General features: G+C 42.0%; 1 protein-coding gene across 1 annotated transcript in view; it reads right to left on the bottom strand.

Moving 5' to 3' along the window:
* Window positions 1-10,612: 10,612 nt before the first annotated feature.
* The window catches only part of LOC137661607 (ATPase family AAA domain-containing protein 2-like), a 34,464-nt gene continuing 20,724 nt past the window's right edge, over window positions 10,613-24,352 (bottom strand). The window contains 9 exon segments of the mRNA XM_068397213.1: window positions 10,613-10,700; window positions 12,206-12,334; window positions 16,370-16,494; window positions 17,196-17,342; window positions 18,293-18,370; window positions 18,512-18,647; window positions 19,948-20,133; window positions 21,641-21,818; window positions 23,627-23,753. Of these exon segments, the coding sequence (XP_068253314.1) occupies window positions 10,659-10,700; window positions 12,206-12,334; window positions 16,370-16,494; window positions 17,196-17,342; window positions 18,293-18,370; window positions 18,512-18,647; window positions 19,948-20,133; window positions 21,641-21,818; window positions 23,627-23,753 (1,148 nt within the window). The 3' untranslated portion in view covers window positions 10,613-10,658.

Raw genomic sequence — 24,352 nt, 5'->3', positions numbered from 1 at the left:
TGATTGTAGACAGGATCCGTATTCGGGTGGGCTTCCTAAGGTAGATCAGGCTTTTGATAAAACAAAAGCTTTTGTTAAATACTGTTTCTAAATGATGGAAACAGCATTTAGACCACGTAGCAGATAAACAACTGCTTCTTCTTTCTTTCTTCAGATAAACAGGTTTTTTCTTTGAATTTTTAACTTTTGAGAATTCCACGTTGACCTTTTCATTCTTGTTAAGAAGTCTTTGTTCTGGGTCTTCCCTTCACATGGGAATTTTCTGAAGGTCCACATTGATAATGAGATAAGCAAAGGCCCACAGCAAAGAGGATATTTTTTTGTGTGTAATATTCCTCATGATTTGATTAGTATTGTAATTAATGTAATTATCTTTCTTGAATTTAAGAATTATTTGTCGAAACTGATTTTGAAAGTGTCACAGCTATGTTTATGAGCGTTGTCTTCTGCTTGCTGAAGGCAAGTTTTTCTGAAGTAACTTGTGGCAGTCTTGTCCCTCTATCCAGAAGAATATTAGTGCCTTCATTTTTATGAACATTAAACACCAAATCCAGTTATGTTGTTTTTGAAAATCAACAGATTGACTGTGTTTCTGCAACAGCACAGAAGGTTGTACAGATCCCTTCGTTGTCAAGGCAAGATGTTCAGATTTAAAGAAGCTGTGGTTTCATGACGCAGTTTTAAAAACTGATTTAATCCTAGCCAAAGAGGGGTAATTTTCTCCCTAAATAAATCAGGTTCAATTTGTTGTTGTTTCAAATACTTTCCTTTCAGTGCAGTTTCTCCTTGTATGCCAGTTTTTAGAAGCAATAACTTTCTGGTTTGTTCCCAGTTGTGAAAGTGTAATTTATACTGCCTGTATGCCTCAGGTCATTTTTTTTATAGATATGTCTGGGTTTAATGAAACAGCTGGAATTACACTGCAGATCAGAGGTGACAATCAAATGATCCTATAAAATGGACTATATCAAACACTTAGGCAATGACTGTGTGTTGGGATTGAGAACGGATCTTAGTCTGGATGTGTCACCTAGCTGTGTCCTATCTGGAAAAGAACTGAGATCTGCCTGTGCATCATATTCTTCCACCTCAGCTGCCTCGTCTTCTTGTGCTGTGCTTCCCATACCAAGTGATGCAATATTCAGAGAGGACAGCTACCAATAGCTCCCACCAAACAGTGGCACCAGGACTGTGATGGTCACCATCTGTCCTGCCTCATAAATACATCCTTACTTTGGCTCTGTCGGGGCCTTTCCTTGGTTTTTTTTAGGCTACTTTTTTTTCTTCTTCTTTTTGGTGATATTTACAGGTATTTTGCAAGTAGGATTGTTTTTACGGCAGGATTTAAAATGACAAGCCCAGCAAAATGGAATTATTATCTTGCCCACAAATTTGCATAGCAAGCTGCCATATTTGTAGCAAGATAGTAAAAAAGCAAATGATAAGTGATTAAAATCAAATAGAGAAAGTGGTTATGTCTTGTAAAGATAATTGAACATTTGTTCAGGTAACTAATATAATTTCCTATGAACATATAACATTTAATATCCATTATCAAGATTTACTGGATGTGACTAACCTGAGGACAGGAAAATGCTAATCTTAAATACACTAATCTGTATCACTTAGTTAAAACTATTTACATGATCATATGAAGTAATATAAAAGCACGGCAATAGTCAGAACATGGACTTATGTATTTAGCTGTTATATCTCTCATAAAACTACTGTCTTTTCTGTTGGACTTAAACGTAACAGACCCTGTTACCTACTAAATATTCTGAAACATTTTGGGAAAAGACATTTTTCTCTTAACTCTTGATAGTCCCTGAATTTTATTTGTGTATTTAGAGTTGTGTAAAGGACCCTGTTTTAGAAAATTAGTTTTTATTTGGTAATCATAATGCCATAATCTTTGGGGTTTTTTTGGTGGATTTTCCAAGCTTTTAAATGAAAAGAGAATGGGTATTTGGTTTTTAATAGCTTTTTTAAAAGGAATAATTTGTCTGAATATTTTGTACTATCTACAGAGCAGGAGTGAAGGAGTTTGGTAATAACCTCATCAATCGTGCTTGTTCTTATGAGTGAGAAATCATTCCCAACCCTGATATTTTCTGAAACAGAACACCAGGTGTTTAGATTCTGGACGAGATCCTGTTTTGCCTGCTGCTACCCTGGCAATATAATGATCCACTTTCTCGGATTTATTGATAGCGAGGGCTACAACTGAGGAGCACCCCAGAAACCAACACCCTTTGCAATCACACGTGTAGTCTCCTACTAGCCTTAATTAACCCCTCCTTTTTAGCATGTGCCACACACTAGCTGGGCCATTCCTGAACATCTGAATTATTTTGGAAATTACCTGTTGTTTTAGATGACTGTTTACACAGTTTTGCATTAAGAGATCTGCATAAAAGTACTTGTATCCAGCTATTGTACCATGTCGACACTACCCAGCTGACTGAATGAAGGGGCAGAGCTGCGAGGAGCTTTTCTAGCTGCTTGGAGGGAGGGAGGGAACGCTTGGAAGCACCATACTTCTGAGTCATCTGGGATTTCGTTTCCATCTTGGGCTTTAGCTGCAGCAGTGCCCATGTGGTGATGACAAGTCATAAGTGTAACATCAGGATAAACTCTGGTGCTCTCTTGAAGATAAATGATATTTCCTTTCAGCACTAGCAGTTTAACAAAGCCACCTCACGCTTGAATCATTTCAATGTTTATTTGCTGTTTTCAATAAGCTTCCTCCTTTCTCTTCTTGCTTGTGGGATATGATGCCAGTACTCTTCCTAGCCCCCTGCTTTGCATGAACCCAGTGCAGCTTTCTGTGCGGAAGTAATGCAGAGGAAAAAGCTTGGTAGAGAAGGAGGAAGGGAAAGGGGGAGATTTTGATGTATTCTGCTTGGACACAGTAACACTATGGTATTTTTCTGTGCTTTTTTTCAACATCTGCTGTCTTGGATTCTCTGAGGTCACATGGAGCCCAGGTCTCTTGGTGCTGAATCCCACGATAATAAATTAAACATTCACTGGACCATTTCTTAGCTAGGAGGCCAGCTAGCATGGGATGACTGTCATCCACCCAAAACAGAGAATCTGCATCAGAAATGCCTGTTAAGAATAGTTCCTGGCTCTAACTCCTGAAGCAGGAGGACTGCTTAGGAGAGTGGTATTTCTCATGAGTCAAAAGGGTTTATTCTAATAGTCTTCTAATAGAACAATCTTCTGTCAGAATACCTAGTGCCAGGGCCTGGGAGCATTCCCTGACACCTCTGAATTTACTAGCACAAGTGGTATAAGGCATTCGGTGGTCTGCTGTGTTCAGGATCAGGCTATGTTCATTTTTTTAGGCTGGCGTTATTTCCTCAAATGCTTCAGCTTCCCCCTCCCCCCTGCTTCTAGGTTTTAACCTTTATTTTGATTTTCAGTCTAAAATGTTGATGTTCTTGGTGTTTCTCACACAGTTATTACAGCTGAGAGCAAGCTGAAAAATTTACTTTCAGCAGTGCCATAGAGCAAAATTTATTTTTCTGCCCTGTTTTCTCTTTTAAAATTTATACTTACACAAGTGTGGCAGATTTGATGTAAAGCACTGCCTAGAGTGTAAAAAATCTCCCAGGTCCGAAATTACAGTTCCCACAAGTACATAATCTGTTGGAGCTCTGTCCTATAACTTGAATAGCTACAATTCTCTCCAAAAGCTGTCAAGATGTCAGTCATGACAGAGCTATAAAAGATAACAGTCACTACTTTACTTCAAGACTACAAGGAGAAGTCTAGGTAATCAGACTTCAAAATCAGACTAAAAACTTCAGAGCCTGAAGTTAGGGACGGGGGGCTGTGTGAACCTCCCGTAATCCAGGAGGAGATGGTTAGTGACCTGCTGTGCCAGTTGGACACCCACAAGGCTATGGGCCCACATGGGATTCACCCCAGAGTAATGAAGGAACTGGCAAATGAACTTGCCAAACCACTCTCGATTATCTACCGGCAGTCCTGGTTAACTGGAGAAGTTCCAGCTGACTGGAAATTAGCAAACGTAACGCCCATCTACAAGAAGGGCCGGAAGGAGGATCCAGGGAACTATAGGCCTGTCAGCCTGACCTCGGTGCCAGGCAAGGTGGTGGAACAGATCATCCTGAGTGCCATTACACGGCACATGCAGGACAATCGGGGCATCGGGGCCAGCCAGCATGGATTCATGAAAGGCAGGTCCTGCTTGACCAACCTGGTCTCCTTCTATGACCAAGTGACCCGCTTAGTAGATGAGGGCAGGGCTGTGGATGTAGTCTATCTAGACTTCAGTAAGGCATTCGACACTGTCTCCCACAGCATCCTCCTAGACAAACTAGCTACCCAGGGCTTGGATGGGTGGACTCTTCGATGGGTTAAAAACTAGCTGATGGCCGAGCCCAGAGAGTGGTGGTGAATGGGGCAAAGTCCAACTGGCAGCCAGTCACTAGCGGTGTTCCCCAGGGCTCAGTTCTGGGGCCGGTGCTGTTCAATATCTTTATAGATGATCTAGACGTAGGGATTGAGATGTAGGGATCTCAGCAAATTTGCAGATGACACCAAGCTGGGTGGGAGTGTCGATCTGCTGGAGGGTAGGAAGGCCCTTCAGAGGGATTTGGACAGGTTAGATAGATGGGCCGAGACCAACGGCATGAGGTTCAACAAGAACAAGTGCCGGGTCTTACACTTCGGCCACAACAACCCCATGCAGCGCTACAGGCTGGGGAAAGAGTGGTTAGAAGGCGGCCCGGTGGAAAGAGACTTGGGGGTGCTGATCGACAGCCGGCTAAACATGAGCCAGCAGTGTGCCCAGGTGGCCAAGAAGGCCAATGGCATCCTGGCCTCTGTTAGGAATAGTGTAGTCAGCCGGTCTAGGGAACTGATCGTCCCTCTGTACTCAGCACTGGTGAGGCCGTACCTTGAGTACTGTGTCCAGTTCTGGGCCCCACACTTCAAGAAAGATGTTGAGGTGTTGGAGCGAGTCCAGAGGAGGGCAACCAAGCTGGTGAAGGGTCTGGAGGGTCTGACCTACGAGGAATGGCTGAGGGAGCTGGGGTTGTTTAGCCTGGAGAAGAGGAGGCTCAGAGGTGACCTTATTGCAGTCTACAACTACCTGAAGGGAGGTTGTAGTGGAGTGGGAGTCGGCCTCTTCTCCCGGGCAACTAGCGATAGGACAAGAGGACATAGCCTCAAGCTTTGCCAGGGGAGGTTCAGGTTGGACATTAGGAAGAATTTCTTTTCAGAAAGGGTTATTAGACATTGGAATGGGCTGCCCAGGGAGGTGGTGGAGTCACCATCTCTGGATGTGTTTAAGAAAAGACTGGACATGGCACTTAGTGCCATGGTCTAGTTGACATGGTGGTGTAAGGGCAACGGTTGGACTCGATGATCCCTGAGGTGTCTTCCAACCTGGTTGATTCTGTGATTCTGTAATCAAATGGATGCATAGAACCAGGTGGTCACGTGGGGATTGGAAATGCTAAACAATTGCATTTGCGTTGTGTTTTGTGTTGGCACTTCAGTAAGGGTTAAAAATTGGCACGTTTATTTGACAACACTATGTGCCTTGAAATCAAATTAAGATGCAGCCTATCTGTAAGTGAAATGAGAAACTAAGACTTGTAGGAACTGAGCATACTTAGTACAGTACAAGACTGAACGTTCCATGGAAGCAACAGCCCCAGTTTCCAGCTCCAGGTTTGAAACCTTTCAGGCCTGAGCAAGGTCAAGTCTTGCCCAAATTCTGTGATTCTGGACCATATCTAATAGATACTCTTTCATTTAATGAAAGGTCATTTTTCTTGTATAAAGCTGATGGTTATGCAACAGTTTTGTGGGTTTTTTGTTTGTTTGTTTTTTAAATAGAGAAATAAAGCCTCCCTGGTGTTTGTGGACTACAACATTCAACCCCATTCACTGATAATCCAAGCCTTAGTCATTTTGTAAGTGCAATTAATTTGTGTTCATTTAGGAGCAGGTAGTGCCTGATGAGTATTCTGCTGAAGGTCTATGGCTTTTAGCAACAGTACTTATGTCTTAAGGAATTTATAGTAAGCCAAAATGAATCAACCATGTTAATCATTTCCTTGGTTTTCAGGAGTAAACACATGGCCCTCTCTTCTTGTTTGTATATGTAATTAGCATGTGTCATCTGGAAATAACGTAAGGCATATTTTCAACACAAATGTAACACTTTGGGAGAGGGTAAATTCCAGAAAAATATCTTGAAAAAACCCAAAAAAGAAGGTGGAATATTTTCATGAACAATATATGTGTAAAACAGATATTAAATGAGGACCCCGTTTACCAGCCCCCATGCATAGGGTACCAAACACCACTCCTACAGGTTCAAGTTATCTGAATGCCTATAGGTATTAGCATGACCCTTTCCCAGTTCTCTAGGCTGGAGCACACAGACCTCTTCTGTAGGAGTCTTCCATCAGCTTATTGACACTTGGCCAATATATGAAATGCCTGTAAAGATTTAACTGGCCTGGAGTTACCATAGCTCACCATCAGATGGGGAAAATAGCACAAACAGTCTGAGCTGGTAGTTGGGATGGGGCAGAAAGACATTTTGGGGGTTTGGGAATGCATTTGAAGTCATCTGCGGAATGAAGGTGTTTCCCTGGAGTGCAATTCAGAAAACTAGACACATCAACATGATACACTCTTTATTGGCAATGACGAAAACAGCTAGCTCCTAACAGTTAACATTCTCACACCTTTAGCGTCCTTTAGGCATCCCAAAGACATCTGCTGACTCTGCTGAATTCAGAAGTGTGCGAGATAATGAAAAATTTGTCATTGTACTCAAACAGACATCAGTGTGAACAGGCTCAGACCTTCCATGTTGTAGCACAACAGTACCAGATGCCTTATTTATACATTTTAAAATATAGTTTAATGTTTAACAAAAACTGTTAATGAAGTTTTCATTAAAATGAAGATTTAGCATACCGCAGCTGCATACACGATGGTTCTTATGGCTGTTGAATGGAAGTAATGGAATACATTTTCTGAAGTTTACAGTGATTGTTCTGTATTTTGATTCTGTGGGTAACAAGACCCAGTGTCTGTGTTAGAATGCTCCAATATACTTTTATATCAGAAATAAAAGTCTCTCCTTGTTAATAAAAGGCTTGTGCACGTTAATCCGTTTCCAATGTAAAGAGCTTGGACTGAAAAAGACAAAACCCCACAAAAAATTTTGACTGCTTCTTAAAACTGTTTGAATTTTCAGATAATGATCATCAGGTAGAACTGTGTGCTAGTTTTCTGCTGTTTTCTTTCATGTTTATTGTGTTTCACATGCCACCTTGTGGTCTTCAGTGAAAAACAGAAATTTTGTTTGATTTGGTAAACTGGAAATATGTTTCTATGTAAATATTTCCAATAAATGAGAATCTCTAGTATAGATCCATATCTCAGCAAATTTATCAAAACAAAATTTTCAAAGTTTTATAAAATATGAATTTTAAGAGCATCAAATACAAATTAGTTTAGAACATGACCTGCAAAATGACAGTATTTATGTTGAGTAATTGTGCTGTACATATAGTCAAAATAAAGATTAAATACCAGAGGAAATATGCAGGATGCAAATCCTTTTCATCCCCAGCACAGAAGCATCAATAAAAATATTGTAGGTGCTGGCCAAGAAAACAGCTGCGATTTAGTCAGTGGTACTGACAATCCAGGAACTGTTCTCATAAGAAGTTAGTTCTGGCAACTCTATCAAGATGGTATGATTTTAGAAGATTTTGAATACCTGAAAAATACTTATCACTTCAAATCAGAAAATATTGTGAAGAAACAATTAAGAAGATTGTTTTGCTGTTGCATCTTTCCTGAGTGACAAAATGGGAAGTTAATCCTGTTTAAGTTTTCCTTCAGTGAGAACTTCTGAGACAAATTCAGTTTGGAAATTTGAATCTAACCTGCTCCTGTAAGTCTGAAAGAGTTCAAAGTTCTTGTAGGAAAATATTCATTAAATTTTATGATTTATTATTTCTTTAGGACTCAAAGGTTTCAACGTGGATTAGAAATATTTGTACTTAAAGTAATACAAACAAAACAAAAGATAGCTTCTGTTTTCGTAAATAGTGTCAAAACTGATCAAAGGTAATTGAAGAGTACAAGAGGTGGGAAAGAGGGAGAAAATAACAAGGATAAGGACAAGTAAAAATATGTGGGTTTTACACATCTGATTGATAGTTAAAAAATCTCTCAGAGTTCTGATTAATCATTATGCAATTGTTAGCTGGCTAATTTTTTTTAATAAGACCATCAACTCAAACAGGCTTGCAGGAAGAAGACAGCTGCCTCAGGTTGGCTTATGGAAGGTGTTAAACTCACTGAAAGCAGTCTGTGAAATGCTGCCAAGGAGCACAAGCAACAAGCACAGGGGATTTCATCGAGGACATGCTCCTCAGGGTGCTTTGTGCGTGAGCAGCCTTTGGACACACGCACACGTGCATGCGCGGTGGGTGCCATTAGCAGTCATACGACCAGGCATCAAGCTTCCCACGCAGGAGTGCTTTAATGGGCAACACTCGCAGGAAGGCAGCAGAAGCATCTCTGAGACAAAAGACCTGCAGGGCCACTTCAGGCTGGGGACAGGGCGTGGGGCCGCTCTGGAAGGCCCTTGCCAAGGCCAGTCCATTCATTCAGCTTCCTTCCAGGCTGCGAATGCAGGGGCAGCCGTGGGTTCGAGGAGCCCTGCAAACATCCTTCCCTGGCGCACAACCAATGTCTGCGCAGACAGTCCCTTGAGCAGTGCCACTGGCTCTTTCGCTTCTCTCTGCTCTGTGCTCCCCACGGTGAGGACATGCACAGCGGCCAGCACTAATAGGAGGGTCCCCATCGCTGCCAAGAGCAGCAGTGCTCTGAGGTGGCTGAGTTGCTCCAGGGGCCTTTGCCCATGCGAGGCCCTAATTAATCTCCAGCATGCCCTGGAGCCTTATCCAGGCTCTGCAGGGGTCCATGCAGAGCCCTCGTTACCCTCCAGAGTGCCCTGGAGCCTTCTCCGGGCTTTGCTGAGGCCTGTTGGAGGCCCCAGAGGACCCCCCATGCTAGAAAATGTAAAAGTCTAAAAAAGAAGAAAAAAGACTTTAAAGTATAAATTCACTTCTGTAGATATTCTGGAGGGTGATATAGGCTACGTTTATTAGAACCCCTTGTTTTTGTGCTTTTTAGCCTGAGACCTACACCTAGATCCTCTTCATCTTCCTCCAAAATAGGCAAGAAACCGAAAATATAATAATGAGGATCATTCCAGTTCTCGTTCTCCAGGTCATCATCTGAATCTTCTTCGGCGGCATTAGAGGGGATGAATCCTCTTGTGCCATCCGCCAGCTCTCCCTCAGACCAACTGTCTTCATGGACCTGTCCAAAGACAGAAACATATTGTCCAGCAGTTAGAGGAACCTCTCTAGTTCAGGCTGCTCCTTGGGACCATCCCAATGATCGTAGCTGTATTGAGCTATGAATGTTCAAAGCTTTCCCACAGTTGTTGTCCCAGAGCCTGCAGGATTATGGATTGTTTGCCTGCTAGTGGTTCTTGTGTCTCCCTTGTGGGGTCCTTCTCTGAAAGAAGGCAGGAGGCAGGACTGTCTTATGCCCAAGCTGACTCTGATGGTCTCTGAAAGTGGTTCTGCAGTTCACTCACCTGGGCTCAAAAGAGTTGCATGGCCTCTTCGTGGTGCCTTTTTAGTTCTGCCTGAGCACTTTCTGCCCTTTCTGTCGCGGCTTTCAGTTTGCGTTCTGCATCTTTCAACCGGGTTTGAAGAGAGCTGATGGCTTGGGTAACAGAATTTCGCTGCTCTGCCACTCACGTTAGCTGACACTTCAGGTCAGCATTTTCAGCTTCTGCCTCTTCTACCCAGCGCATCTGCCCATGGAGGTGAGAATTTTCTGCAGCCAGTCTGGTGTTTTTATCCGTCATCTGTGTGAGCTGCCCCTGTAACTCCTCACACCTTTGGCTGAGGGTGCTCACATGAGATGAGGCCTCTTTGCAGCCAGCTGGACGTGGAGGTCCTCAGCCGCCTTCTGTGAGACTTTTTTATCACGAACAATATATTCATTTTTATTTAATAAACAAGATGCAATTCTCTCCAGGGAATTAGAAAACTATTTACAATTTAATTCAACTACAAGCCACTTGACCTGCAACTAACAGTTTATATTAAAATGCTATGCCCCAGTATCAAGAAGGTTGTCATTATGACAAGCAAGACTAAACTTCGCCTTAGAAAGTTACAGTAGTAGATCTTGCTTTGTTTCAAGTTAGTTTTTTATGACAGGCAAAAATATGCCAGTGATAGGAGTTTATCAAGTTTTCAATCGTTTTCTTTTAAAGAGAGGTACCGAAATTATCTGGGAGGTGTTCAGATCTGCAGTGTTCCAAGGGCAATCACAGCAGTATGTCACATAAAAATACATATAAAGGACGAAAATATAAAATAAAATAAAATGAGCTTTCTTAAGAAATTTTAAGACAAATTTTATAAATAAATAAATGTATTTATTCATACATTCTAATATATGTATGAATAGGTATGTAGAAGTAATCTTTATTCTCTTTATAACAGCATTCAATGAAAAGGAAACATTACAGGGCAGGAGGATGCTGAAATCAGGTATCACTGTGCATGACCGAAGGCTTCAATTTCTTTCCTCATTTCCTAGTAAGAAAAAAAGACAAACTATCAGTCAGCGTGAATAAAAGCTTAAGAACCCTGTTTCTTTTTTCATAAAAGAAGAAAGAATCTGTACATACATACAATTATTAGTAATATTTAGCAAATACATGTGCTACCACCATCACAATGTCTTTCTATACCCACTAGCTTCAAACGCATCCTTAGGCAGCCAAAAGAGAGAGCAGTCTAGAGAAACTGTATGGATCTGTATCAAGAGACTGCGGATCTGTATCAACAGTGGCTTCAACAGGTAGAAAGAGGAGACAGTTCCTGAGAAGCCACAACTAAAAGCTGGAAATGTTATTTCCCGCACTCTGACTAATTACTTGTTAAAGTCTGTCTCTTAGTACAGTAGAGCCTGCTCCTGACTGACTTGCACAGGCCCTCTGAATAGGGTTTTTTTTTTGTTAAAGCTAAATGTAGAAGTAGAAAACAAAGAAATCAAGTCCCTTTTAATTTAAGCATTAAAAGTTAAGTCACACAAGTTCACAAGCCCTGAGATAACAGAAATAAACCCTTCTCATGCTAAACCACAGCATTATACTGGATGAGAGAAGGGCGCATTTTTCAGGAATGGCCTCCCCGATTCCAAATAATCCTCACTGTCGCACAATCAGAACGGAGCGTCCATTCTAACTCTCCATCAGATGCAGAAGAAGAGATCCAGACGACCAGGGCTGAAGAGAAGAGGCTTCTTCTTTTTTAAGGCAGACTGAGAGGCATAAAGAATTTTATCTATTCTTGGGCACAAGCATCTCAAAGACAACTGGATTCACAGATGGTGAATCTGAAGACTGAATATGCAGCCTATCTAAATCGACTCAATACTGGGAATACCTGACTGGGACCATGGATGCCTCTGGAAAATTTCTGCTGAGTTCCAACAACTCAGAAATCCTCCCTTACACAAAGATCGGAGAATTTGACTCATGAGCATTAAACTGGCACAGGCAGAAATCTCCCCTTACGTCAAACTACAGATGCTCGAGCCATGCTAGTTAAGAAGAGATTATGGCGAGACTAGAGAAAAGTCTCAACCTCTTGTTATGTTTCGTACTTCATTTCTTTTCAAGAATGGAATGACTACTATACGAAGTATTGCCACGTCTGACTGCCTGTAAGGGGAGAAAGAGGAAGCGACAGGCTGAGAAAAGCGCCCTCCTTTCATAGCCCCCCACCCTTAAAAAGGTTCTGGAGAAGGACTATTGACAAACTGCGGTTAACTGCTTTGAGAGGGCTGTGTGGGTGGACCCATTGTCTTCAAGTGCAAGCCTTTTCCTGCTGCAACTGCCAACAATTATGCCAAATACAACAATGGTTTTGCAATAGGGACAAACGTTTTCCAGGCTGAAATGAGAAAGTCTTGTAACACAGGCAACTAAGCAGTAAAGAGTCATGCTAAATAGCGTGATGTCCAGAGTGCACACATACGCATGCATAACACACACGTGCGTGACAGTGATAGAAAGTGCTACAAAAAAAATTACCTTCACTAATTCGGTTTTGTTGTAAGCCTCCCGATGTTGGTAAATGCACTGGCTGAGAAGAGCATGTAGTTTTTCCAAAGCGAATACATTGAAGTTCTCAGTTATCACAGTGACAAAATGCAACAGTTCCTGAAGGAAAAAAAAAAAGGAAACGGCAAGTTTAGAGTAGTGCCAGATCCTTTGCAAAGGCTCTTTATGTTTTCAGAAGCTAAACAATAACACCACAAGTGACATCCTGCTGTCTTACCTTGTTAAATAAAATGAGTGACACTTTAGAGACCAGATTAAACAGCTCACAAGATTTAACTGGAGAAAATGAGTTAATTTTTCGTACTTCAGAGAAAAGGAAGGCTTACATTTCAGACAATATTTTATTACTGATCGATCTATTACAGCGACGATCAAAATTGCGAATCAGCTGCTTCCAGAACAGCAGGGAATGACACGATCCATTTTGCCGTAGAGTAGCTGCTACAGCAAACCCACTGTTGCATTTCATTAGAGAAAGTGTTGCTGCAATGCAGGGCACTGTAAAATGGGCCTTTGGAAGCCAGGCTACAGATTTTCTCGATACAGCTGTGCCAGCTGGCAACGGAAGCATCCTTAGGTGCTCACCTTTACCCATTAGCTGAACGCGTACCATGCCTGCAGCTCTGCTGGCAGAACACACTGCTCGAGTGTCTGAAGCAGATCAGGAAGAAAAGTTAGATCAGTTAGCTCCTGCCTTTAAACTGCAGAGCGGATCAACCAGCAGGGTGACTCGGCCTGTAGCAGGTTACCAACCTCTCACACAGTTGCTTCTGTTACCAGAGATGGAAATGTGATAATATCTGGGAAAGCAGCAGTACCAAGCTAGTGGCAGCACCTTCTTCCACTGCTGCGGCTGTTTAGGAACTGTGTGTCGGGTGAGGTTGTGAAGATGTAGCTTAAGAGAGCAGCCATACCAAATGAAAATAGGACTGCCTCCCAACTGCCCGTCATCAAACTCTGCCTCCCTTGGGTCAGCGAGCACAAAATTTGAACATTCCCCTCAACTTCATTCTGTACAACGTGCAGATAAGACACACAAAACCGATGCAGAGTGCTTTCAGCTGCTGAAAACAGAAAAGGTAGGATGTGACAGAGGTGTATGGTCAACATCCCGTGTGAAACTATTTCTAACCACTGCCACGTAGATGACTGCATGCTCCTCTACATCTTCACAAAGTTCTAGGCCTATTACCAAGCAAATGAACAAACAAAAAAACCCCCAAACAAAACAAAGCAGCTACATTTGGGAGGTTCACCTAGCTTATTCATAGAATCATAGAGTGGTTTGGGTGGGAAGGGACCCTAAAGATCATCTAGTTCCAACCCCCTGCCACAGGCAGGGACACCTTTCCGCTAGACCAGGTTGCTCAAAGCCTCATCCAATCTGGCCTTGAACACTGCCAGGGAGGGGGCATCTACAGCTTCTCCAGGCAACCTCTTCCAGTGTCTCACTACCCTCACAGGAAAGAATTTCTTCCTAATATCTAATCTAAATCTAACCTCTTTCAGTTTAAAACCATTACCCTTTGTCCTATCACTACTTGCCCTTGTGAAAAGTCCCTCCCCAGCTTTCCTGTAGGCCCCCTTCAGGTACTGGAAGGCTGCTATGAGGTCTCCTCGGAGCCTTCTCTTCTCCAGGCTGAAGAGCCCCAACTCTCTCAGCCTGTCTTCATAGGAGAGGTGCTCCAGCCCTCTCATCATCTTCGTGGCCCTCCTCTGGACTCGTTCCAACAGCTCCATGTCCTTCTTCTGTTGGGGGCCCCAGAGCTGGACGCAGTACTCCAGGTGGGGTCTCACGAGAGCGATTGATTCACCACACTTGAGTTCCAAAGAGGCGCTCTGGTATGAGCAGCTAGTTCCAACGGCACCCATGTTAACGAAACAAGTTTTCTAGAAGACACATTTCATGACTGTAGCTCTCCTCATAGCTGAAACATATATAAGCTGAAACACATATAAGGGCTCTACCATACCGTTTCCAGTGGGCAATAACTTCCAAACACACGCTGTTAGCACCCTGACTCTAGGAAAACTCTGTGGGGCTTCTCTCCGTACACAGGCAGACATGAACAACAAAACCCCCTGAAACCTGCTTCCTTAGGAAGCCAGCTTTAAAAAGTCAGTTTTACCTCTACAAATTAGGTCACAGCTTAAAAATGGGACAGAAATTGTGTCGACAAGCCGCTTCACCAAAGGGGATTCCTATCTGGTCACATTCTCCCCACATAGGGGAAACATCCATGTAATACTCCCTCTCTCATCACGGCAGGTAAAAAGCAGCCCTCCTCTGCACTGGCCTACGTCCAGGACTCCAACCCAGCAATTTTCCTAGTTTTCCTCACTGCAATATGCCCTGAAGATCAGGTCTTTGTTCCAACCTCTCCATTCATGCAAAGGAACCTCTTTTACACCCTGCAGCTAGGCCCAGTTTTAACCCTTTCCCCAACTCTCGCCTAGGACAGCAACTTGCCTCCTGCAAGGGACTGGAAAACCCTTACAACACTGTAACTGTGTGAATGCTGCATTTTAACACTGGATTTTGAAAGGGATTCAGAAAAGTAGGTATTAATATTTTTTCCATGATGAGCTTGATGTGAACCTGCTAACTTAAGGTTTAAACTCATCATTGCTAGAAATAAAGGTCCTTTTCAGGTTCCTAATAATCAAAAACGTGCAAAAAAACCCAAAACAAAACCCCCAAATCCATCAGGAAAACTCTTAAGACTTTAATAACCAACAGTACTAGCAGGTTGTCAGCGGGCTATTTTAAAATTCAACAGGCCCTTTTAAATTAGAAATGAGGAAGAGAACCAAGTCGCCTAAAATTCAGTTCACCAAAAGCAAGAACAGCCGTCTACACCAGGTGCGGAAACACAGCAGTCATAGTCCGTTACAGGTTGAATTATTTCACAATCGATATATCCTTCCTGTAAATTGTTTTAATTGGCATTGGTTAACAGCTAAACTGAGGAATTGTGGTCTGGATGATCGGGTAGTGAGGTGGATTGTGAACTGGCTGAAGGAAAGAAGCCAGAGAGTGGTGGTCAATCGGACAGAGTCCAGTTGGAGGCCTGTGTCTAGCGGAGTCCCTCAAGGGTCGGTACTGGGACCAGTTCTATTCAATATAGTCATTAATGACTTGGATGAGGGAATAGAGTGCACTGTCAGCAAATTCGCTGATGACACAAAACTGGGAGGAGTGGCTGACGCACTGGAAGGCTGCGCAGCCATTCAGAGAGACCTAGACAGGCTGGAGAGTTGGGCGGGGAGAAATTTAATGAAATATAACAAGGGCAAGTGTAGAGTCCTGCATCTGGGCAAGAACAACCCCATGTACAAGTAAAAGTTGGGGACAGAGCTGTTGGAGACCAGCGTAGGGGAAAGGGACCTGGGGGTCCTAGTGGACAGCAGGATGACCATGAGCCAGCAGTGTGCCCTTGTGGCCAAGAAGGCCAATGGCATCCTGGGGTGTATTAGAAGGGGTGTGGTTAGCAGGTCAAGAGAGGTTCTCCTCCCCCTCTACTCTGCCCTGGTGAGGCCGCATCTGGAATATTGTGTCCAGTTCTGGGCCCCTCGGTTCAAGGACAGGCAACTGCTAGGGAGAGTCCAGCACAGAGCCACGAAATGATTAAGGGAGTGGAACATCTCCCTTATGAGGAGAGGCTGAGGGAGCTGGGTCTCTTTAGCTTAGAGAAGAGGAGACTGAGGGGTGACCTCATTAATGTTTATAAATATGTAAAGGGCAAGTGTCATGAGGATGGAGCCAGGCTCTTCTCAGTGACATCCCTTGACAGGACAAGGGGCAATGGGTGCAAGCTGGAACACAGGAGGTTCCACATAAATATGAGGAAAAACTTCTTTACGGTGAGGGTGACCGAACACTGGAACAGGCTGCCCAGAGAGGTTGTGGAGTCTCCTTCTCTGGAGACATTCAAAACCCGCCTGGACATGTTCCTGTGTGATATGGTCTAGGCAATCCTGCTCCGGCAGGGGGATTGGACTAGATGATCTTTCAAGGTCCCTTCCAATCCCTAATGTTCTGTGATTCTGTGAACAGCTGACTTAATTTACAACTGTACATGTAAGCAAGAAAATATCCTACTTCAGTATGAACAAAATTGAAATTAGACTTACTTGGAGCTCACAGTAATCCACAATCACTGGCTGTGTGAGAATTTCCGTTGCTTTTTCGACACCTGTCACCCGTTGCTCTTCCAGCCGAGAACGTCTTGCACGAGTCACACAGTGTACCCCCAAATCTGGAAAGACACAAAATTTCTTAAGTCAGGATTTCTGTTTATCTGGAACACAGTATCAGTGAAGTATCCTGTACTGGAATAGTGTGTCTCTCTGCAATGACAGAGACTGAACTGTTACCATTTTTTCACTGAGAAATGCTTGACTTTTACTTTCTTTCTGGCAAAAGTCACCGCTCCATAAAAATTAGAAATTCAGACACACAAAAAAAAGCACTAGAGAAAAAGGCAGGGTAAACACAGGAAAAAAACATAGTCACGTTGCCATTACAGCACTGCACAGTAAAACTACAAAGTAATTTAGATTAGGAAACACATCTTACACTGCAAACGTTAGGACATAAGTCTTCTATTCCATGTGTGACTCTGGGTCCACACTGCTTAGAGTACAGCTTTTTAACTTAACGCTGCTCGTTACTGGGAAGATACTCATACAATAAGAGAAAGTCAACGCGTGTTTTTCAATTAGGTACCACTTGAAAAACAAAATTCAGAATCAAAAAAACAGCAGCTGTAGAAAAACATGAGTTTGGCTAGCATAACTAGAGGGGCAGCATCATTATGCCAGAAACACTGCGTGCTGATTTCAGAGAGCTACCACAGAAATAACAGAATGGAATGAAAGAAGGCTAAAACCTAATGAATAGTGTCATCCTTCTCAGGAAGAAATAGGAGCTACATGACCTGTTTGACCTTTCACTTACCATTTTGTTTTTCTGGGGACTCTTCATCACTCTCTACTTCATTTTGGTCTTCTGGAACTTCATTCTCTTTATTGAACTGAAAATGCCCCCTCTTCGACGGGATACCTGAAGACCCTTTGTTCTTTTTGCGTTTTCTTTTTGACATATCTATAAAGAGATAGCAGAAAAAGCAATCCAAAACATCACCGAAACAATTCTTCCTTCAAAATGCAGCATCCTTATCTTACTGGACTCACAAGGAAAACGATCAAAGGAGCTCAAGTATCATTGTCTGTCTCCCTACATATGCCTAGAGAAAAAGTTGCAAGTTAATGAGGTCAAGTTGCTATTAGATTTTAAAAGCCAGCTACAGAATTTCATTCACAAAACCATCAGCTTCAAGATTCTTTGAGCAGAAAATTCTTACTTTAGACAGGAAGTATTACTGCAAAGCAAGGTTATTGGGTGAAGTTGCTTACTGTCTTATTATGTGAACTAATACAGATGAACAACAGAAAAGCGTTTGGAGATGAGCCCTTCTTCAAATCTTTTATAAAGCTGTAAACTTCAAAAGCTAAACACATGTTGGGCAGAGTTAAAAGAGACAATTTTAAGGGAATATCTGCTGGAGAAAAAATTGTCCATAAAGGCTTACACCACATCTGCTTTCTGATTCATTTAATGGTGGTTAAAACACACTTTGCATTTTTGCCTTCCAGAAAAACCCACCATTCTTTGTATTCACAGAGTACTGCACAAAGCATACGGGTGAAGTCAATGGCAGAATTCCCAGGCATGCCAGTGAGACCAGGGAACTTCACACCGTCTCATGCACTTTAACTGAAAGAAACCCAAGTCCCCTTGTTCTTTTATGTCCTTTTCACAGGAAAAGTGAGGAAATAATGATCTTTCCTCTACTCATCTATCATTATTGCTCCCCTATTTTTTTCCCCTTTCCCCCTTCATTTGGAAATCACAGTAAGAGGTGGCAATAGATTTTAGCTATTATCAGTGCAGGGAAGGGAAAAATACTGTTTCATATAACTAAAAACTAGTCTGAGTATTCAGAAACTGACACGTACAACATTTTTGACTTCACGAGGTAGCAATTGAGGAGCCATTAAATGTCAGCTGGGTCATCAAGGCCAGTGTCTTAGGCGGCGGTGCTACAGGCAGTACTTCCAATGGCCGCCAAGCTTAATTTCGTCAGAAACTTTGAGTCAATTTATGGTACTCAAATACAAGCATATGAAAAATTATTGATAGAAAGTTACCACCAGATACTGTATAGCTATTAACTTACAGTTAGCAAAGTTTTCTATGTAGAATATCCTCACCTGGGCTGTTTTCTGATGCAGGAAGTTTAGCTGCTTGATTTACAATTAAGTCCTCAAAAAATGTTCTTCTTTCTTCCATATTAGGCAACGGGACTTCAAAAACTTTTTCGCAATCATTATTAAACAATTCTTTTATCTAAAGCATGAGAAGATATTTCAGATATAAGGCCACGCAAATTCATATTCTATTCCAAAAAAAAAGATGAGTACCTTTCTAAATTAAACTGAATAATCATCTAGATAAGAACAACTGTGAAAAGTTATCTTCTTGGCCTTAAAAGGCTAGACTTTCACAGGTTAGCACGGCAAATTAAAATATCTTCTCTAGGAACACCTCTAGAATTAAAGCTCAATGAAGGGACCATATGATACACTGATAAAGTCGTGACATTCACCACCTCCAAGACTGCTTATTTCATATTTACCTGCCTCGCTCTCCTTCAGTTAGAATCTGGATGGCAGCTATAGAGGGAACAGGCAGGGTTCAGGAGACAAGTGCAGGCTTTTTGGTAAGGTGTGGGGTTTTTTTTGGGTGTGTTGTGGTTTTTTTTTTTGGTTGCGCTTTTTTTAAATTAATTTAAATGAGGTGTCTGGCATACTTCCAAGTTTTACTCCATTTTTCAATCTCTACTACCAACAGGTGTGGAAGGAATTTCAATACTTATTTTAGAAGTAATTTATTAACAGTATAAAAACTTCTGTAGAAAGTTAAGCCCTTTCAAAGCCTTTGATGATCAACACATCTAGGTAAGTCCCCCTCCCCCCAGCTGACACAAAATAATCAGAGCAGCATATTCACATTTTGAACACCTTCCTTTAAGGCACACTCTCAGATGTCTAGAAAGCTAAGCATGTGTTCTTACTGAATTCTGTTAAGGAATACAACTAAAAAATTGATTTCCAAGTTACTTAAACAAAAGTTGGAACGTAGGTTTCTAATTTGTAAAGCTTTCACCCATATGAAGAAAGGAATTGAAATTTTTATTAAAGGTTTTAAAGTTGAAATTACATTCCACCATTAACAGTGTGACCACCATACTTTTCCCGTAAAAATGTCTTTCACTTTTCAGTAAAAATATCTTTTTCCCATTTACATTTCAAGCACCATGTATTGTTGACTAAGTACATAACTAACCATCTTCAAGTCACTGGAATTACTGTCTGAAGTAAATTTATGCATCTGTCTAATAAGCATGAGTGTGTGAGAAGGGGGAAAAAGTTGGGTCAAAGTCAGTCTCTTTACTCAGAAAAGACTTTAGACAAATGTTTTCAGCACCGTTTTGTCTAAGCAAATTTTTAAGAGACCTGCTTACGGTGCCTGGGTAATAACAGGATGAATTTGCCTAAGAGTGCACAGTACTCCAACGCTTACAGGATTTATAAATTAACAAGAAATGGAACAAAAAAGTAAGAAAAGTATCAACAGAAAGAAATACCTCTTCTGGGAGATCTGCATGACACACATCAGATGTTGCAAGCAGCAAAACCGGAGCAAATGCTGGCATGTTCTGCAGTAGTGTTGTAAAAGTAGCGTTCACTCCAGGTCCAACAGCCTCGCACCACAAATGGATACGTGGGATATAAATTATACTTGGTGCTGTTCTTTGAGCTTCTCGCATCAACTGGTAAAATGAAAGCTTGGATAAGAAAACTAAACCGTGCAGAATAGGCTAATAAATAACTATGTATCACTCAAACTGTCTTATGACATAGGAGTATATGAAGCCCAAACATCAAAACAAAGAACACCACCTTAACAATAACGTAAAATTTTCACTTTGGCTCAAGTACAGACATTGCTATGCAGACAGAAACAGATCTGAATCTCTGCCCGACTTCAAAACTACTTAGGTGTAAGAGAACTCCTAAAGAGCCTCACAACTCGGCTGGTGTGCTGGTGTGCCTGAAAAAACAAGACTAGCCCTTCAGCAAGATGTATTAGTCTCGGTAAAATGATACACGACTGCGACTACACAATTTTCAATTCAGAGCGGGCACATATCCAAGTCAGTCTGGAGCACAGTCTGAACAAACAAAGACCTGTGTGAAAAGATGAGGGCTGACACTGTGAAAGAAGCCTGGTTACAATTGATAATTTCAAGTACATTTTAGAAGAGGTGACCCGTCTTCAGCCTGCCTGAACAGCTAAATTACTCACAGCCCCTCCTTACCAAAGGATCCACCAGACCAGGTGATGTGCTTTGGAAGACCACAAGCCATTGCCTACAGATGGTTCCTCAGTCACAGAAGAGGACGTGCATCTACCGCATGAAGGAAGTGGCAACAGTCCTTTCACACGACAAATTTCTCTGTGCACCCTTTCAGATTATCAATATTCTGGGAGTTCCCATCACAAGATGGGGAGCACACGTGGTATGTCCAGGCAGTGACTAGACGTGGTAGTTACATGACCGCAGATGCAACCATTACATCACAAAAAAGGATTTGTTCCTCTTACGTGACAAACGAGTACCCAGTCACGTAATGGGTCTGTCCTTACTTGTACAGCTCTCAAAGGCTGCTACTAAAGGTCAAAAAATTTTAATACAGTGATGCCAAACAATGCAATGGATTTCATGCCTAAAAGTAAAAAGGAAAACAGCACTAAATCTGCTTATATTTAATTTTCCTAGTTAATAAAAGCATACCGGTGTACAAATGTAAGCATTCCATGAACTTTAATGCTTTTACTGCATACACTGCAGCAGTAGAAGCTGCATATGTATATGTAAAAAAAAAAAGAAACACTACTTTTTCCCAAAACCTTGATTGCCTTACAAATATAATAAAAAAGAAGGCTACAAAAAGCGCACGACACGCAGTCAGGCTGATGCAGAGCCATCTACGGGGAGCACAGAGTCTTACAAAGCAATGAAAACAACTTGCTGGATCCCACTGAGATGGGCAGGATTTCTTGCCATAAAGAGGGGTTCATTAGCAGCACCTCCCAGCTTTCTGAGCTGCTAGCAACATCCTCACTGTTTAATTAGAAGAAAAGTGGATTTTCAAAAAGAGGTAAACCTATCGGCACATTCAAACCGGGCCACCTCCGTTAACAATTCATTTTGCTTACTTTACTAGTTTCTATACAGTTCATGAATCCTATGAGATTAAAGAGAAAGAGGATACCTGCGCACACATTTCTGCCGGCGATGTGACGCTAGTGAACAAAACCGATGTGTCTAGTGCATAAACTGGAAACTTTTCCAGGGCAGTAGCAGGTGCCAAATGAGAAGCTTGCCCATATCCTGGCTCTCCAACTAGTAAGAACCGTGGCCTGCAAGATCTTGGCTGGTCATACGCATTTCTAGAACAATAAGAAGAAAACAAGTTTAAAAATGAAGTGACGAATAGGCACACAGATGTTAAAAGTTTTTTTCCTATATGCTTTTTTTTCTTTTTTTGTAAATACTCTCCATATTCCAGCAAATAATAAGCTGGTCTGTGATCAGGAAGACTATCAAAGCCCATTTTCTTACAAACTTGCACCATACCTCCCCTAAGAAACCCTGTCAATCCCCAGCATGTCTGCTATTTGTTTGGCTGGGTTAAGTAACAGCTCTTAAATCACACAGGGGGACTGTTCAGCTACATACACACACCACAACAGGTTGGTAACCTGATATGGGGAAGAACAATAACTCTCTCTCTCTCAGCACACACCAATCTGCATCTCTTCACCGCCTGTACACACTAATTTTCAGTTAAGTCTTGAGTTTAAGTAACAGTGAGGTCTCTACATCTGTCAAGTTTAGCTGAAATTTGGCCATAGTTCCTGGAGATGGTGGGAAGGAAGGAGCAGAACAACATTTCTAGAAAAAACTGAACGTGGGCACTGAAACACATTAGCTGTACTGAAGAAGTACACAATTGGATTGGTTACATTACAGCAGTACACTAAATACATATGAGATTTCTATTTATTTTATCCAGTCATTCTCATTGTTTCATCTTTGAATTGCGTATTAATTTCCTAGCAATCTTGCTTTACTGGCATGAAACACATTTGTGAAGAGCATTTCTTGTTTCCACCACAACACTGTTGTACCGTTGTACTGACTGAAATCAAAGATCCTAGAGACCTAATCAAGCTCAGCAGGTCAGAAGATTTTCTGGACAGCACAGCAATAGAAATTGAGAAAAATAACTGAGCCAACAGTGACGACAACAATCTATTTTTTCAACTGTTGGCTTAGATGACTTCCACATTAAAATGTCAAAAGATTAACATAAACTTAGCAGGCTAACCAGTGTCACATGTGGAAGACCCTCGGCCTGCAAACAGCTGTGCTTTACTTGGGGAGCAGAAGATTTGCTTGGGACCACTGCACTGAGAATAGGTTTTGCTTGCTTCTAAGATAAAGGAGCCGAGACCATTTCACAGGGCCTTTTGAGGCATGAAAGAAGTAAACATGTGTTGAAGGTCAGTTCTGAACACAGAGCTGAAAACAGGGAATGGTCGTTGATGTTTTGAGCCCAGGACACTGTGGCTCTTCCCAGAATGGGTGATGAGTGCTTAGCGTGTGAATGTTGATGTTATCTTGAACTGCATAGTCTGGCTCCTGCATTGTAGCAGTTAAACAGGGTAGTAGAATAACAATAAAAAAGCCTTAGGCCTTTCGGCTTCAGGCCCTTGCATCTTCCATCTCAGAGTCTGTGCCTTCCTTGTCGCCCGCCGCACTCACAGTGTTTTAAAAAACCATTTCTCAATTTTGTTTCTGCTATGTAATTCACTACTAGTTAAACAATCTTGGAAGGTAGAAAGGCAAAAGATGGCTACACAAATCCATACAGGTTTTTTCATTAAAAGGACAGACAGCACATTTATTTGGTTTTGACTCTTTCAAGGAATACCATGGATTAAATCAACACGTTCTAATAGCGTATGGCTCACTTCAACTTAGGAAGAAGAGGGCTGGGCCGTTCAGTTTCACGGGTTACGGCAGTGTATTCCATTAGAACATTAGTACCCAGCTGGATCTTCCCAGTCACTTCTTGCCAATATTATACATCCCCCACCCACATTTCACTCCTTCATCTGCCACCCCTCACGTCAAAACTGTTTACAGACCCAGCCATCTTAAAAATATAAACATAAAGGGGACAAACATTTACCTGCTAAAACTGAGGAATCTTTCCTTTTGCCTACCAGGCATTTTATGTGTTGGCTTATCTTCAAAGATTGATGGTGATTCATCATCACTGTCAATCACATCATTTCTTAAAATATGATTTAAACTGTCTGAAAGACAAGAGAGGTTTGTTAACTCTCCTGAATGATCCGTATCTCCCTCTAGCATTAATACAGCTTCTAAATGAGTGCTGGAAACCCCTTGTATTTCTTCATTTGAGGGCAAACGCTGAGTGCTATTTCCTGAAGAGTTCATCCTACCACAGACCTAAGGAGATCGCACAAGTCCCTGCAAAGCTGTCCTAAGTCCCAGGATTTGCATAAGGTATACCTCTCTGTTGGTGAAAACTTGGGAGGGTTTTGTCCTTAGAATGAAGATGATTAGGAACAACTTCTCTAGCTCGTAGACACCTGAAAAACCCAACAAGGCCACTTCTTTCTGGAGCAGGTTTCCCCCACTGGATGTGGGGAAATTAAGTGAATGCCATGGCCACAGACTTCCATTTGTCTACGACTAGTGAGTCGGAATATACAGACCAACCCATCTTCTAAATAAGGCTCCTCAAAGATCGCCAAAGGAGGAGGTAATGAAAGGTGGACAACAGAGAGGAGGTGCAATTACCGATCCCTTAGCCTCTCTGCTTTTCTTTTGTTGGTGGGTTTCTGCCTCTGTTTTACCAATGCAAATCATCTACCAGCTCTACTGGGAG

Source organism: Nyctibius grandis, chromosome 3 (assembly GCF_013368605.1).
Source record: "Nyctibius grandis isolate bNycGra1 chromosome 3, bNycGra1.pri, whole genome shotgun sequence".
In the NCBI taxonomy this organism is placed as follows: Eukaryota; Metazoa; Chordata; class Aves; order Nyctibiiformes; family Nyctibiidae; genus Nyctibius; species Nyctibius grandis.
The sequence above is the reverse complement of the archived record's forward strand: the minus strand, read 5'-3'. Positions and strand labels throughout refer to the sequence as shown.